This window comes from Lontra canadensis, unplaced genomic scaffold (genome assembly GCF_010015895.1).
Source record: "Lontra canadensis isolate GAN:19392208 unplaced genomic scaffold, GSC_riverotter_1.0 scaffold78, whole genome shotgun sequence".
Classification (NCBI taxonomy): Eukaryota; Metazoa; Chordata; class Mammalia; order Carnivora; family Mustelidae; genus Lontra; species Lontra canadensis.
In genome coordinates, this window is record NW_022631072.1 from 5,430,965 (window position 1) to 5,446,229 (window position 15,265).

At 40.6% G+C, this 15,265-nt stretch overlaps 3 protein-coding genes across 8 annotated transcripts in view; 2 read left to right on the forward strand and 1 right to left on the reverse strand.

Moving 5' to 3' along the window:
• The window catches only part of CEBPZOS (CEBPZ opposite strand), a 54,499-nt gene extending 46,585 nt beyond the window's left edge, over positions 1–7,914 (forward strand). For 2 of the 4 annotated variants that reach the window (XM_032881913.1, XM_032881912.1), the window contains exons 4-6: positions 303–327; positions 418–446; positions 7,826–7,914. In XM_032881913.1, the coding sequence (XP_032737804.1) occupies positions 303–327; positions 418–446; positions 7,826–7,899 (128 nt within the window). In that variant the 3' untranslated portion in view covers positions 7,900–7,914. Of the gene's footprint in view, positions 1–302; positions 1,039–7,825 lie in introns of those variants that run through there. The other 2 variants (XM_032881916.1, XM_032881915.1) reach the window with 2 other exon arrangements.
• CEBPZ (CCAAT enhancer binding protein zeta) overlaps positions 1–8,421 on the reverse strand; it is a 20,890-nt gene extending 12,469 nt beyond the window's left edge. The window contains exons 1-4 of the mRNA XM_032881907.1: positions 8,230–8,421; positions 4,518–6,019; positions 1,567–1,798; positions 823–1,003 (exon numbers count right to left, since the gene is read on the reverse strand). Of these exons, the coding sequence (XP_032737798.1) occupies positions 823–1,003; positions 1,567–1,798; positions 4,518–6,019; positions 8,230–8,385 (2,071 nt within the window). The 5' untranslated portion in view covers positions 8,386–8,421. The remainder of the gene's footprint in view (positions 1–822; positions 1,004–1,566; positions 1,799–4,517; positions 6,020–8,229) is intronic.
• Positions 7,901–15,265, forward strand: part of NDUFAF7 (NADH:ubiquinone oxidoreductase complex assembly factor 7) — a 26,995-nt gene continuing 19,630 nt past the window's right edge. For 2 of the 3 annotated variants that reach the window (XR_004385502.1, XM_032881909.1), the window contains exons 1-2: positions 8,485–8,582; positions 8,890–9,050. Coding sequence is in view for 1 of the 3 variants with exons in the window: in XM_032881909.1 (XP_032737800.1) it covers positions 8,525–8,582; positions 8,890–9,050 (219 nt within the window). In the remaining 2 variants the exon portion in view is untranslated. Of the gene's footprint in view, positions 7,957–8,484; positions 8,583–8,889; positions 9,051–15,265 lie in introns of those variants that run through there. The other variant, XR_004385503.1, reaches the window with a different exon arrangement.

A 15,265-nucleotide genomic window follows, 5' to 3' on the forward strand; every position in this document is an offset into this window, starting at 1 on the left:
ATCTTGGTCAATTAGGTTATAAGGGTTAAAATGGCAACGAGCCTGAAGATTAAATAGGTCTAAATTATTTTAGAACTTTAAATGCACTGAATATTTATTATTAAATTATGTCCAGGAATAATTCTCACTTGGAACAAGTTTTATGTTATCTCTGAAGAATTTTCAGAACACATTACAACAAACTGTCTACTTCACAATGCACATGTTCATCATCCTTCTAAAGGACTATTCTCAGTTTAGTCTTTAGGGAAATTGATGGATTTTTCCTGGATGCTACCATACTTCTCTTTTATACTTCACAGGCAAACTGAAGTTTGGGGAGATGAAGTAAGTTGACCAAGAGTTCCACAGTAAGTTTGAAGAAATGGATCTGGCACATTTCTTGATCCCCAAGGTTTAGTGTGCTTTCCTTTACAGCTCAAATGAAGAGGCTGCATTTCCAAAAGGTATCTGCTTTAATTTCTAAGATTAAAATTACTTTAAAACATGTAACGTGTTAATAAGTAGACAAGTAATTCACTATATTAAAAATTTACTTCTAAGTGCCTGAATACATCTGGTTATAAAAGCTCTACTTAAAAAAAAAGAATATGGAGGACTTCTAAAATGGTATAATGTTAATTTCTATTAAGATCAAAGGGGAGGCCCTGGCTGGAGGCCATCAGTAGAGCATATAAATTTTGATGTTCAGCTTGTGAGTTCAAGCCCCACACTAGGTACAGATTACTAAAAAACCCTAAATCTTAAAAATCAAAGACCAAAGGAGAATCTAATTCCTGTTTAAAAGTTCAAAAGAACAACTGAAAGATTTAAGAAACTCACCTTTCAAATTATCAAAGTGCACCCAAGAAGCAGACTCTGATTTTTTTGTTTCCATAGCACCGTCTGACACAGTTCCTTCTGTCTCAGCTTTTTTTACTGGATCTGTTTCTTTATCAGCATCGGTGAATTTTTCTGTGTCTTCATCATCTTCTATGTCAATAAAATTCTCTTCATCAGACTCCTAAAACAATGGTTTAATAAATCTGCATTAATCAACTGGAAGTCTGTATTCAGTTATATGAGGCAGTTTTGAAGACCCACTTGTTGCTATAATGGTGAAACATGAAAATTCTATCAATCAAATTTATGACACACCATTTTCTTTTTTCTAAATTAAGAGAATTGAGTTTTGAGCCACAATTCCCCAAGACTTTGGCACTTTTTTACATGAAAACATTCAGCCCTCAAATTTCTGATGTATTATATAAATAAACCAATGAAGCAGGTGCTACTATGTCCATTTCACAACTGAGGAAACAGGTTTAAGATATTCACTGGCTCTGTAACTGTAACTACCTCATACAATTATAGTGTAGTACAGTCTACTATAAGTAAAGGGGTCAAGCAACATGCCCACCTAGTAAAACTGTACACCTGGGACTAAAATTCAGGTCTGTCCAACTCCAGGACACACACATGTTCATGCTCCAGAGAAGTAACTAAGTTACTGTCATTGAAGCAAAGAAGAAAAATACCAATATATTTCAGAACCCACTCGATTTAAAAAGCAGTTGTAAGATATACCGGATGATCGTCTAGCTGACTTCTTAAACCTGGTTTTGCTTTAAGGATCTCAGACACAAGGTATAAAGCTCCACATATAAATGGTGGCATCTGTTCACAAGTAACTTGAAGTAACCTCTTCACAAAAGCCTTCACCCTGCGCAATACGATGTCAGCTTTCAGAGATTTGTAGACAAGATTAAGAAACATGGCTTGTTTAGAACACATCATCAATCCTGGATCCAACATCTTCCTGTAAAACAAAAACAAGATCAAATGTTTATTCATAAAATATCTCTACAACCAGTAGTAGAGGCAACTGCTAACCTCATCTTAGGGATAATCTTCCTGTTTATTATTAGATCAACAGACCTAAGATGTAAAATGGAAGTCAATGACCAAAACAGACAGAATGATGATCTTGGGGGAGAGTGGGAATATCACAGAAGAAAGACGTTTTTTGGTGGTTTCTTTTCTTTTTCAGGGGTTTTCCATTCTCCAGCATAATTTTTATACAGACCTAGAACCTCATATGAAAGGCTAATCCAAAACGAAATAATGAAAACTGACCTATGAAAGTAGTGGACGGGACCAGAGGCTTCCACATAATTCTAATGAACACACATGTAGAGAATTGAACATATTTTTAGACATTTCCCCTTTTCCTAGTCGTTCCATCCTAGAGATCTCCTACTGCTTTTGCCCTCTAGACATTAGGATATCCAAAATTAACACAATCCAAAATTAACACAAAATTCATGTGCAATACTACTTCTTATTCTAAGTACTTCTATTAACATTTTCCCATTAATACTAGAAACAGAAATATGTAACCCAGTGAAGCATTCCCATATGGCCCTGCAGACCCACTCTCCTCCATTTGTTAGTTCCATAACTCTGGTGATATTGACATATCATCCTATATTATTCAATATTTGATATTCAATTTTCTGTCTTCACATTTAAAATTTTCAACATTTTCATCCATTTTGCAACTCATTTTTAAAACATTTGAGAATTTAGATAGGTGTGTCCCCACGATTTGACAGAGAACACATTCTTGAAATTTTTGATAAATCATATTTTTGTAAACCAAATCATGTTTCCTTTATCTTTTAAATAATATTATAGAAATTTTGTTTAAATGATTCTTAATAAAACCAAAAGAAATACTATAAGGAGGCTTAGATGTCATTTGAGGAAATCCATCTGTGAGAGTTCTTGGCATGCAATAATTTAAAGAACTTAAGCATGTACTCCTCAGATAGACTGTTGTGTTAAACACGGATTCCAAACATCGCCCAAAAAGTTCTTATGACCATCAAAAGTTATATATAAAAAACAAAACAAAACCAACAACAAAACCCCAAAACTCTAAGATCCCCCAAACCTCTAAATTTTCAGCTCTGGAACGCTTTCCAAGCTAAAATAGCCACTACTTAAGAAAACTATACTCTTAAAAGAGTTATGGAAAGGACTCTTATGAAAATTTTCTTTTTGGTGTATCAGTGCAATCAGCACCATGAGACATGAACTCCCAAAGCCCGCAGACCTGGATTTGCTGCCTACCTTGGCCTTGTCATGTCTGTCTGATTTTGTACAAATTACTGTACCTCACAGATTAGAGAAGTGTTAACAGGAATAAACTTAAGCTATTCATCTGAGTAATATTAATAACAGCAGGAGCCAACACCTGCATACACATACACATGAACTCAGTAATAAGTCCCAGTTTTGTCATTTTTTAGCTATGGAACCTTGGGAGGTTTTGTAATTGTAACAATAACCCTACAGGATAGGTGCACTCCCCTTCATTTTATAGACAAACCGACCACAGTAAAATGGGATTAATCATGTTTACCATCTTAAAGAGGATTAAATAATTTGTCTAAAGTTACAAAGCAAACTAATGGCTAGGACTCAAATCCAGGCACCGTGGCTTAAGTTCAAGATATCAGTACATTATATTTGTCATAAGATATGTTATGTAAAATTATTAAAATGAATAAGAAGGGAATATATAGCTTATTGGCATCCTTAAATAGTTCCAAAGTGATGTTCAAAATATCACCCCTCAATAAGTATGTGTCAGGACAACTACAAAATTTAGTGAACAAAATCTTAATCCCAGTAATTTAAAAAACTCCAAAAATGCAACTCTAACCCTAAGAGATTTTCTTGTTTGCCATCTGTTTTCCTCAAAATGAATGTAAGCACCTCTAGGTGTGGGAATTTTGTTCAGTGCTATATGCAGATACCTGGAAGTGTCCAGCATATAGATGGCACCCAAAAAAACTGTTGCTGAATGCATTACTAAATGGCTGTGTGAAGTTCGGGGGGGAAGAAATATAGGACTGAGGATGTGAGTGAGGGGGAAGAGAGTGAAGGAAATTTCAATTATATCTACAGTTCTCATTTTTTAGTATTTGTAAGATTTAAAACATACAGCAGAATGTTGAAGTTGAAATATTAGGTGGCAGGATACAGATGCTTTTTTGGGGGAGGGTATTTTTCTGTATTTTAACAAGTTCTCAAAACAAAAAATAAAATAATGTATGTATGCTAGGGCACCTGGATGGCTCAGTGGGTTAAAGCCTCTGCCTTCGGCTCAGGTCACGATCCCAGGGTCCTGGGATTGAGCCCCACATCGGGCTCTCTGCTCAGCAAGAAGCCTGCTTCCCCCTCTCTCTGCCTACCTGTGATCTCTGTCAAATAAATAAATAAATAAATAAATAAAATCTTTAAACAAAAAATCATGTATGTAAAACATGTAACATAGTTTTCCAACAGGAAAACAAAGATTAATGACTTACTCAAGGTTGGTGATTAGCAAGTTGCCGAGGGGGGCCTAAAATCCAGTTTTCTAAATTTCTTGCCCCACAGAGGGGCACAATAGGTGTTGTGTATTAAATCACATTATTATTAAATCATGTTATTCCTCACAGTCACCTATTGAAGTGGTATGTACTTACCTATATAATGCTGCATAGTATCGATCTGATATCGTCTGCTGAGAATTCATTACTTGGAAAAGCAACATTAAAGCTTGTACGCTGGTATTAAAATTCACAACATGCAGCACTTTAAAGAGTGTGTCGACCTGCTCCCTCACTTTGTCATCACCAGTCTGGGCATAAGGATATGCTCTATTTACTCCTGTTAAAAGGGCACTAAGCATTTTTGATTCAATATTTTTTTTCTTGATACAAGTCCGAAAAAAACAAAAATAAAGAGTAATTAACTTATTAGCTAATTCACTTTCTTCATGGGAAAGGACCATTTGATTTAAAAAGCAAACTGCGTAATACTGCGCTTTGGAGCTGATATTTGAGCGAAAGAGCAGCCTTTCTACTTCGCCACATACAACTCCTTTCATATTGGGATGCTTACAGAGCAAGGTCTCCAACAGATGAGAGGCTTTCGTGGCTATTCTGTTCTGAGGATCTCCCAGTTTATTCACCACCTGCACAAGAAGAGCCTTTTCTTCTTCAGGTTTATTACAAAGAAGCTCATGAGCTACAATAAGAGCTCGAGTTTTAGTGGCTACTAATGAATCATGACTTAAAGTTTCTAAGACCTGCACGAATTCGGCCACCAGGTGTTTCAGCTGGTGTTCAAAATACCATAATATTAGTCTTCTATCTCTTGAGTCCCTGTTGCCACTGGCCAACTGTTCTAGTTTGTTGAAGGGATGTTGGCTGAAAATCCGTAGCTTCCGGCTGTCTGGCAAAAGGTCTGTAACGAGTAATTCTTTGAAAGTATCCAAAGCCATGAGGCACTGCTGTTTGCTACCCTTCTTTTTCACAAGGTTCACAAGAGTTTCTACAAATTGGAGTGTGTGAATAGCATCATCCTGAATAAGAAGAATCATGGCTGCCATCCTGTCCCCTAGTGTCCCTGATGACACAATTGTTTTCATCCAGGTAGAAGAAGCTCCCTTCTGGTTATTTGTCTTATTTTTGAATAAGTTGATTTCATGCTCATACAGTTTCTGAGCCAAGGTTTTGTACTTAGACACAATATCCTGAGGCTGGGGTTCCAAAGAATATTCATTGCTGTACTCTAGATCATACCATTTGCCTCCAGGTTTGAGTAACAATGTCTGTCTCTCAAAAAATTCAAAGATATCCTGTTGTTTATCTTTCTTAACTTTTGGGGTGACACTGGTGTTCTCATCACAATGTTGTTCTGGCTTCTTCTTATTTTTCACCTTATCAAGTGATGTCCTTTCACTTTGTGCTGCATTTTGCTTTTTATTATCTACTTTAGATACTCTTGCTTCTTTTTGGCTGGCATTTTCTTTTTTAGCTGGTTCATCTTCTTCAACTAAGAAAGCTTTTGCATACTTGGCCAAACTAAGATTTTGGATAAATGCTTTCAGTTCACCTTGCTGAAGGTCATCGATTGCTCCTTTTCTGCCTCCATCCACCACTTCCTCATTTTCATCCAAAGTAGCCAGCATAAGGTAATCTTGCTGCATTAAAACATAAGAAAGTTAAAAAATAAATTATAAATCCAAAGTTTAGAAAAACTTCAAAAGTTAATTTGAAATATCTGTATCTTTATTATTTTTTTAAAAGACTTTGACAGAGAGAGATCACAAGTAGGCAGAGAGGCAGAGAGAGAGGGGAAGCAGGCCCCCTGCTGAGCAGAGAGCCCTGGATGAGGATGCAGATGAGGATGCCGGGCTCTATCTCAGGAACCTGAGATCATGACCTGGAGCCACCCAGGCACCACAAAATCTGCATCTTTAAAATCAATTAAATTCAGTTACCATGACATTGCCTGGGCTCCCACCCAACACCACGTAAATTCTCGATAAGTCAAAGATTCACATGTGAAAAAAAAGCTGTAATAGGAGAATGCCCACCATAATTAAAATAATTTCAGAGTAAAGAAAACCTTTCCTAATGACATAAAATGCAGGCCCTTAAAGGTAAAGATGGGTAAAACTGTCATTTCTCAGACGAAAAAACATACAAAAGGCAAAAGACAAATAATAAATTGGAAAAAAAATACTGGCAGTTGTCTCTGATGTCAGTTGACATCAGAGTAATTGGGCTTACTATTTAATGTGAAAGTTCCTACACATCAGTTAAGAAGTGATAACTGAAAGATCTGCAAAGTATATAAACAAAAGGTTCATAAGGGAAAAGTGATTTTTTAAAAATGTGAAAAGATACTCAACTTCACGGACATTAAGAAAAATCCAATTTAAGACCATGATGCATCCATTTTCTAATCTGTCAGATAAAAAAGATAAAACTGACAGGTGGTGTTGGGGAGACGGTGGGAGGAAGAAGCACTTTCCTACGTGGCTGATGGAAATGTAAACTAGCACCTCTATGGAGGGCAGCTTGTTACCTTCAAATCAAAATACAAGACACACATCCTTTGATCCAGCAGTTCCATTTCTATCAATTTAGATTATATAGATGTTCACAAATATGGGAAAAGATCTATTTTCAAGGTCATTTACTGCAGCATTAAAATAGCAAAAGACTGACAACCTAAACATCTACAACAAATGGCTGGCTAGATTAAAACAATGATTTATGCAGGCATAAAACCAATGACATAACTTTATATAATGTTATAGAAGAATCTGTAAAACAGCAAAAGAAATATACACAAAATATTAGACAGTATAGTACCTTTTGTGTAAAAAATAACATACGTGTATTTTGTTTGGAAGATATAAAAGACAAAAAAACTTGCTTTGGCTAGTAATTGCATGGCTAGAGATAAAGTGGGAAAGAAGACTTTTCATCAAAAGTGAAAGAACTTTTTTTTAAAAGAACTTTATTTAGTATGTGAAATATCGCCTTTCAAAAAGTAAACACAACACAAGTACAGGGCAAACTGTGAATCTGCCCCTGTAAATTGCATTTCTCTTGCCCCTACCGCTCTCCCCACCCAGTCTCAAAACACGTGCTAAAAAAGTAAGCTAAATTCCATCACGTACTTGCTCCAGATCGTCTAAGGTTTTGCATCAAACTCAGAGGAAGGCCTATATTTTACCTCTGACTTCATTTATTACTCTACCCTTACCTCATTCTGTCTCAGCTACATTGACATTTTTGTTGCTCACAGATGGCTCGCTCACTCCTTTCTTTCCTAGTTTTCTTCCTAGACATCTCGATGATGATTTCCCCGATAACCTCATTTAAAAACTCTTACGCCCTTCACACTGATTATCTTGTTTTCTTCTCCGTGGCACCGCTCAGCATCTGATACACAATATTCAAAAGTTTGATTACTGATTATTTCCCTTACGTAGAACGTAAATTCCACGAGAGCAGAGGGCTTCTAGAGCGTAAACATGTGCGTGTACTGCGTGAGAACAGAAGTTAAGAATACAACAACACTGGAGTTCGGAACACTGATGCCACTACGTCAGGACCCCGAAAGGTCAGTCTTCGCCGACCTGATGGAGTGCCAGTTATAAATCAGTGAAATGAGAGGGTCCTAACAAAGGCCACACCATAAAAACGTTCAATTCCAAAGGACCCTTCCCTTGTAAAAAGCAGTGGGAAAGAAGAGCGAGAAGCGCAGAGCGCACACTTCGAAGCTGCGATCTGGGTGCAGGACGCTCTCCCACGCTCCGGCTCAGGGGTTGCGGGGCCACTAGTGAAACCACCCCTCGCGCATCTGTCCCCTTGTCCGCGAGTCCGAGGCCATTACCTTGGTGCCTCCGAGCCGTAATACTTCCTCCAGAGAGAACCCATTCTCGGCTTCATCCTGATCCTCCTCGCTGTCCTCGTCCGGATCTTCTACCGCCTCCTCTCCCCGCCAGGGCCGCTTGGCGTGGAACTCCAAGGGTTTCTTGGAGGCCGCCATTATCAGCAAAGCACGCGCAGACGGCCCACAGTCTCCTTCCGCCTGGCAGGGTGACGTACTTCTGGCAGGGGCGTGTCCTCCCCCGGAAATGGCTTCACCACCCCGCCCCGCCCCCGGGCAGCGTCGTGCGAGGTGCGGCATGAGCCTTCTTGCTAGGAGCGGCGGCCTGGGGCCGCTGTGTGCGGCTGCTCGCGCGGGTAAGCGTTCGCCACGCCGGAGCTCCGCTTGTGGGGGGAAGCGCCTGAGGCGCCTCCCTCAATTGGGGGCCGCTTGAGGCGCTCCGAGCGACAGCCGAGTCCAGCCTCAGACCGAGAGCTCCTGTGTGGCCGTGGGCGCTGCGCGTGCTTGCCGGCGCCTCGTAGGGCGTGCGGCGGTCGGGCCGGGAGTCGGCTTTCCGTGCTTCGGGCGAGCTTGAGTCCGCGCTGCAGTTTCGAAAGCGCTCAGGCTGCTTGCACTTGCAAATACTAAGATGTTTTCGTGGTCCCGTTTACTTGTTTTTCGTAGTTCTTCCCTGTCTCTGGAGGGGGAAATACTTCAGCTCCGGGAGAGAGCCGGCGGAAAACCAGGTGACACCAATGCTGCGGCACCTTATATACAAAATCAAGGCAACTGGTCCCATCACTGTAGCCGAGTACATGAAGGAGGTCTTGACCAACCCTGCCAAGGTACGGGTCGGCGAGCCGGAGGACCAGGCCGCTCCAGCGGCTTCGCGAGGTGTGAGCTAGGACGGCTGTGCGCGGAGATGCCCGAGGGTCCTCCGCGTGAGCAGTAGTGGTGCCTTCTCCAGGGGAAGAGCCATCCCCCGAAGAGTTGGAGATAGAGAAATTAATGTCAGCGGGTTGGTTAGGCATCGATCAGGTCAGGGGCAGTGCCGTGAAGAACGGAGAATAGATCCAGAGCTGTTCAGGAGGCAGTGTAACCGATTGAATTTAGGAACTGAGGGTCAGGATGTCTTTTCCTACCGAGGCTGATGGTAGATGATAGTATCATTTCTCTGGGAAGGGGAGTGCAGAAGGAGGAAGAGCAGCGGCTGCTTTAAGAGGGAGGGGAAGGACAGAATTCAGTCCGAAGTAGGAATCTGAAGGGCTCATGGAACTCAGATGGAAATCTCCAGTAGGCATCTGGAAGTAGGAGTTTAGTACCCAGAAAGTTGACTGGGTTGGGATCGCATCAGCAGGCAATGGAAACATATTCTGGGTTTTCTTTTTGGGAATGGAAAGTCCAGGTCTCTGCTGTTTCAGGATTAAGCACTGCCCTTGTTCTGTGTCCTGCATTTCCTTGTCTGCTCAGCGAAGCCACTTGGTGAAAGCCTGTGGACCTTTTATTTTAGAATGTTTTACCTTTTGCTGGGTCAAAATAGGAAACCCATGGAATTCTGGGGTTTGTTTGGCCTGTTGCTGTTGGATGTGGTGTCCGGAGGTTTAATAAAGGGGGATCCTTTCATACCTTTATTCAGTGCTACCACATACCAAAAGTTCACCCAGGGAGAAACTTTAGAACAAACATCTCTGTGTTAGAGTGAAGGACCACTTATGGTTTATTCATTTATTGAGGCTCCAAAAGTGCCAGACACTATCTCAGGCACTGGGAATACTGCGGTGGACAGTGGAGCACAGCACTTATGCTCTAGTGAGGACATGAGCTACAAACAAGGAAACGTGCATCTGGGTGGCTCTGTAGGTTGGGCATCTGCTTTGGGCCCAGGTCTTGGTCCCAGAGTCCCGGAATCAAGCCCGGCATCTGGCTCCTGGCTCAATGGGGAGCCTGCTTCTCCCTCTCCCTCTTCCCTGCTTGTGCTCTCTCTCTCTCTCTCTAATAAGTAAATAAAATCTTTAAAAACAGGAAACAAGATAATTACAGATTACTGTGTTTCTGATGGAAAGAAAAAAAAGAGGTTGATGGGATTGAAAGTAAGTAGTGCAATGGGAGTAGGAGTTGGAAAAGTTCGATAGGTTGGTAAGTGGCCAGCAAAGACCAGATGGTTGAGCCAAGGTTTGAAGGATGGGGTCCAGCCAGCCTCACAAAGAACTGGGAGTGAGTTCCCAGTAGCAGAAGGGGAAGTACAAAGTTTTTGAGCTGGGAAATGTTTTGGCCCATAGAGAGAAGAGCAAGGCACCAGTATGGCTGGTGGGTGGTCACTGGGGGTGGCAGGTTAATGGTGAGGAGAATAGTATGAGAAGAGTTCGGAGAGGAGCCGGTTTATTCAAGGCTTCCATGGAATTTTGCTTTTTGTGTTAGTGTAAGGGGAAACCGTCAAGGGGTGCATTTTATGGATCTTGGTGATGACATCCAAGTGGAGACAGTAAGTGAGCATTCGGCTGCAAGAGTGTGCAGTTCTTGAGAAAGATTGGATATACACATATAAATTTTTTCATCATCTGTATATAGATGGTGTTTAAATTCAAGGACTTAGGGAGAGTCCATTGAGAGAATAGGAGGTTACCCAGGATTAAGCTTGAGGTAACTCTTGAATTTAGAGTAGAGGCTTTTTTCCTTTTCTTTTTTCCTGTTTAAAATCAGCTTTAATTTCTATTTTATTTAAAAAATTTTTTTGACCTTTTTTCCTTAAAGATTCCATTTATTTATTTGAAGAGCGAGAGTGAGCACAAGCAGAGAGCAGCAGGCAGAGGGAGAGGGAGAAGCAGACTCCCTCCTGAGCAGGGAGCTGGATGTGGGCTTGATCTCAGGACCCCAGAATCCAAAGGCAGACACTTAAACCAACTGAACCACCCATGTGCCCCTTTTTAGCCTTTTTTTTTTTAATTGAAGTATGGTTGATACGATGTCACAGTAGTTTCAGGTGTACAACATAGTGATTTTTTTTTAAAAGATTTTATTTATTTATTTGAAAGAGAACATAAGTAGGCAGAGACGCAGGCAGAGAGAGAGGGGGAAGCAGGCTCCCCACTGAGCAGAGAGCCCGATTTGGGGCATGATCCCAGGACCCTGGGATCATGACCTGAGCCGAAGGCAGAGGCTTTAATCCACTGAGCCACCCAGGCGCCCCCATAGTGACTTTCGAGAATTGTACCTTATGCTAAACTCATCATAACCGTAGCTGCCATTGGAGGTTCTTAACCTAGGGATCCTTGAACAGAAACCCGGGGGGGCTGTGAAGTTATATGGGAATAAAAATTACACCTTTATTGGCATTAACTTTTTTCCCCACCATTTTTATTGAGAAAGAATTGACATATATTACTATATAAGTTCAAGGGATATAGCATGATGGCTTGATTTGCATGTAACGAAGGTTGAGGTTTTTTTTTTAACTTTTTTTTTTTTAAGATTTTATTTATTTATTTGACGAGAAAAAGAGCGAGAGAAAGAGAGCAAGCACGGGTAGCTGCTGCGGGAGAGGGAGAAGCAGGGAGCCTAACATGGGGCTTGATCCCAGGACTCTGGGATCATCACCTGAGCCTTACCTGAGCCAAAGGCAGACTGTCTTAACCTAATAACCCGGTGAATACCACAGTGGGTCAATTAACATCCATCTTTTCATATAGGCACAATAAAAAGAAAAAAAGGGGGGGACAATTTTCTTGTGATGAGAACTCCCAGGATTTACTTGAAATTTTCTGTGTATCATACAGCCATGTTAGCTGTAGTCATCGTGTAACGCACATCTGTACTGGTTATTATCTAACTGGAAGTTTGTACCTTTTGCCAACTTCTTCCAATTTTTCCTCCCCCTACCCTCTGCCTCTGGTAATCAAAAATCTGATATCTTTTTCTATGAGTTTTGTTTTTTTAAATTTATTTTTATTTTATTTTTTAAAAGATTTTATTTATTCATTTGAGAGAGAGCGTGCGAGCATGAGCAGCGGGAGGGGCAGAGGGAGAAACGGACTCTTCCCAGAGCAGGAAGCTCAATGCAGGCAGGTTTCCAGGACCCTGGGATCATGATCTGTATTGAAGGCAGACGCTGAACCTATTGAGCCACCCAGGGACCCCAAGGTTTTTGTTTTTGTTTTCTTAAGATTCTATGTCTAGGTGAATCCTGTATTATTTGTCTTTCTCTGATTTTACTTAGCATAATGCCTTAAAGGTTCATCCATGTTATCACAAATGGCAGGTTTCCTTTTTTTAATGCCTGAATAACATTCGATTGTGTGTGTGTATATATATACCACAGCTTTTTTTCTCATTTAAAAAAATGTTTGTAATGTAGTTGACCAACAATGTTACATTAGTTTCAGGTGTGCAACATAGTGATTTGACAATTCTGTACATTACTCACTGCTCACCACAGTAAGTGTAGTCACCACCTGACACCATACAATGTTGTTATAATATTGTTCACTGTGTTTTCTCTGCTTTTTAATGTACTTTTCATCTCTGTGACTTATTTATTTTGTAATTGGAAGTTCGTTCTTAAAGTCCCTTCACCTATTTTGCCCATCCACCCACCCATCCACTTCCCTTTTGGCAGCTACAAGTTGTTCTCTGTATATAATAAGAGTCTGGGGTTTTGTTTGTTTGTTTTGTTTTTTCGGATACCACATGTAAGTGAAATCATGCGGTATTTATTTTTTCCCATCTGACTTATTTCACTTAGCATAATACCTGTTAGATCCATCCATGTTGTCATAAATAGTAAGTTTTTATGAGTAATATTCCACTGTGTATGTATATAAATATACATATATACCACACTTTTTGGTACCGCATCTTTATCCATTTGTGTATCAATGGACACTTGGGTTGCTTCCATATCTTGGCTATTGTAAGTAATACTGCCATAAACAGCAAGGCGGAGGGAGAGGGAGAATCTTAAGTAGGCTTCATGTCCAGTGTGGAGCCCAGTATGGGGCTCAGTCTCATGACCCTGAGATGCATGACCTGAAATCAAGAGTTGAACACTTAACTGACTGAGCTACCCAGGTGCCCCACCTCTGCCCATTTATTTATTTATTTATTTATTTATTTATTTTTAAAAATTTTTAATTAACTTTAATGTATTATTTGTTTGAGGGATATAGGTCTGTGAATCATCAGTCTTACACAATTTACAGCACTCACCATAGCACATACCCTACCTAGTGTCCATCGCCCAGCCACCCCATCGCTCCTACTCCCCTCCCCTCCAGCAACCCTCAGTTTGTTTCCCGAGATTAAGAGTCTCTTATGCTTTGTCTCCCTCCCCGGTCCCATGTTTCGTTTTTCCCTCCCTGCCACCCACAACCCCCCTCCCTGCCTCTCAAATTTCTCATATCAGAGAGATCATATGATAATTGTCATTCTCTGATTGACTTATTTCGCTTAGCATAATACCCTCTAGTTCCAACCACATCATTGCAAATGGCAAGATTTCCGGGATTTTTTGATGGCTGCATAGTATTCCATTGTATATGTATACCACATCTTCTTTATCCATTCATTTGTTGATGGACATCTAGGCTCTTTCCATAGTTTGGCTATTGTGGACATTTCTACTATAAACATCGGGGTGCACATGCCCCTTTGGGTCACTACATTTGTACATTGGGGGTAAATACTCAGCAGTGTAATTGCTGGGTTGTAGGGTAGCTCTGTTTTCAACTTTTTGAGGAACCTCCATACTGTTTCCATAGGGGCTGCACCAGCTTGGATTCCCACCAATAGTGTAGGAGAGTTCCCCTTTCTCTGCATCTTTGCCAACATCTGGCATTTCCTGACTGGTTAATTTTAGCCATTCTGACTGGTGTGAGGTGGTATCTCACTGTGGTTTTGATTTGTATTTCTCTGGTGCTAAGTGATGTTGAACACTTTTTCATATATCTGTTGCCCATTTGGATGTCTTCTTTGCAGAAATGTCTGTTCATGTCTTCTGCCCATTTCTTGATTGGGTTATTTGTTCTTTGGGTGTTGAGTTTGATAAGTTCTTTATAGATTTTGGATACTAGCCCTTTATCTGATATGTCAATTGCAAGTATCTTCTCCCATTCTATCGGTTGTCTTTTAGTTTTGTTGACTGTTTCCTTTGCTGTGCAAAAGCTTTTGATCTTGATGAAGTCCCAATAGTTCATTTTTGCCCTTTGTTCTCTTGCCTTTGGAGGTGTTTCCAGGAAGAAGTTGCTGTGGCTGAGCTCAAAGAGGTTGCTTCCTGTGTTCTCCTCAAGGATTTTAATGGATTCCTGTCTCACATTGAGGTCTTTCATCCATTTTGAGTCTATCCTTGTGTGTGGCATAAGGAAATGGTTCAGTTTCATTCTTCTACATGTGGCTGTCCAATTTTCCCAACATCGTTTGTTGAAGAGACTGTTTTTTTTCCATTGGACATTCTTTCCTGCTTTGTTGAAGATTAGTTGACCATAGAGTTGAGGGTCCATTTCTGGGCTCTCTATTCTGTTCCATTGATCTATGTGCCTGTTTTTGTGCCAGTACCATACTGTCTTGAGGATTACAGCTTTGTCATAGAGTTTGACTGGAATTGTGATGCCACCAACTTTGGTTTTCTCTTTCAACATTCCTCTTCCTATTTGGGAACATAAATTTTAGTACTGTTTGCTCCATTTAAAAAAAAATATTTTATTTATTTATTTGACAGAGAGTTCACAAGTAGGCAGGGAGGCAGGCTGGCAGAAGGGGAGGCAGGCTCCCTGCTGAGCAGAGAGCCCGATGCGGTGCTTGATCCCAGGACCTTGAGATCATGACCTGAGCCGAAGGCAGAAACAACTTAACGACTGAGCCAACCTGGCTGCTCCTGTTTGTTCCATTTCTGTGAAAAAAAGTTGATGATGGTATTTTGATAGTCATTGCATTGAATGTGTAGATTGCTTTAGGTAGCATAGACATTTTCACAATATTTGTTCTTCCAGTCCATGAGCATGGAACGTTTTTCCATTTCTTTGTGTGTCTTCCTCAATTTCTCTCATGAGTATTCTATAGTTTTCTGAGA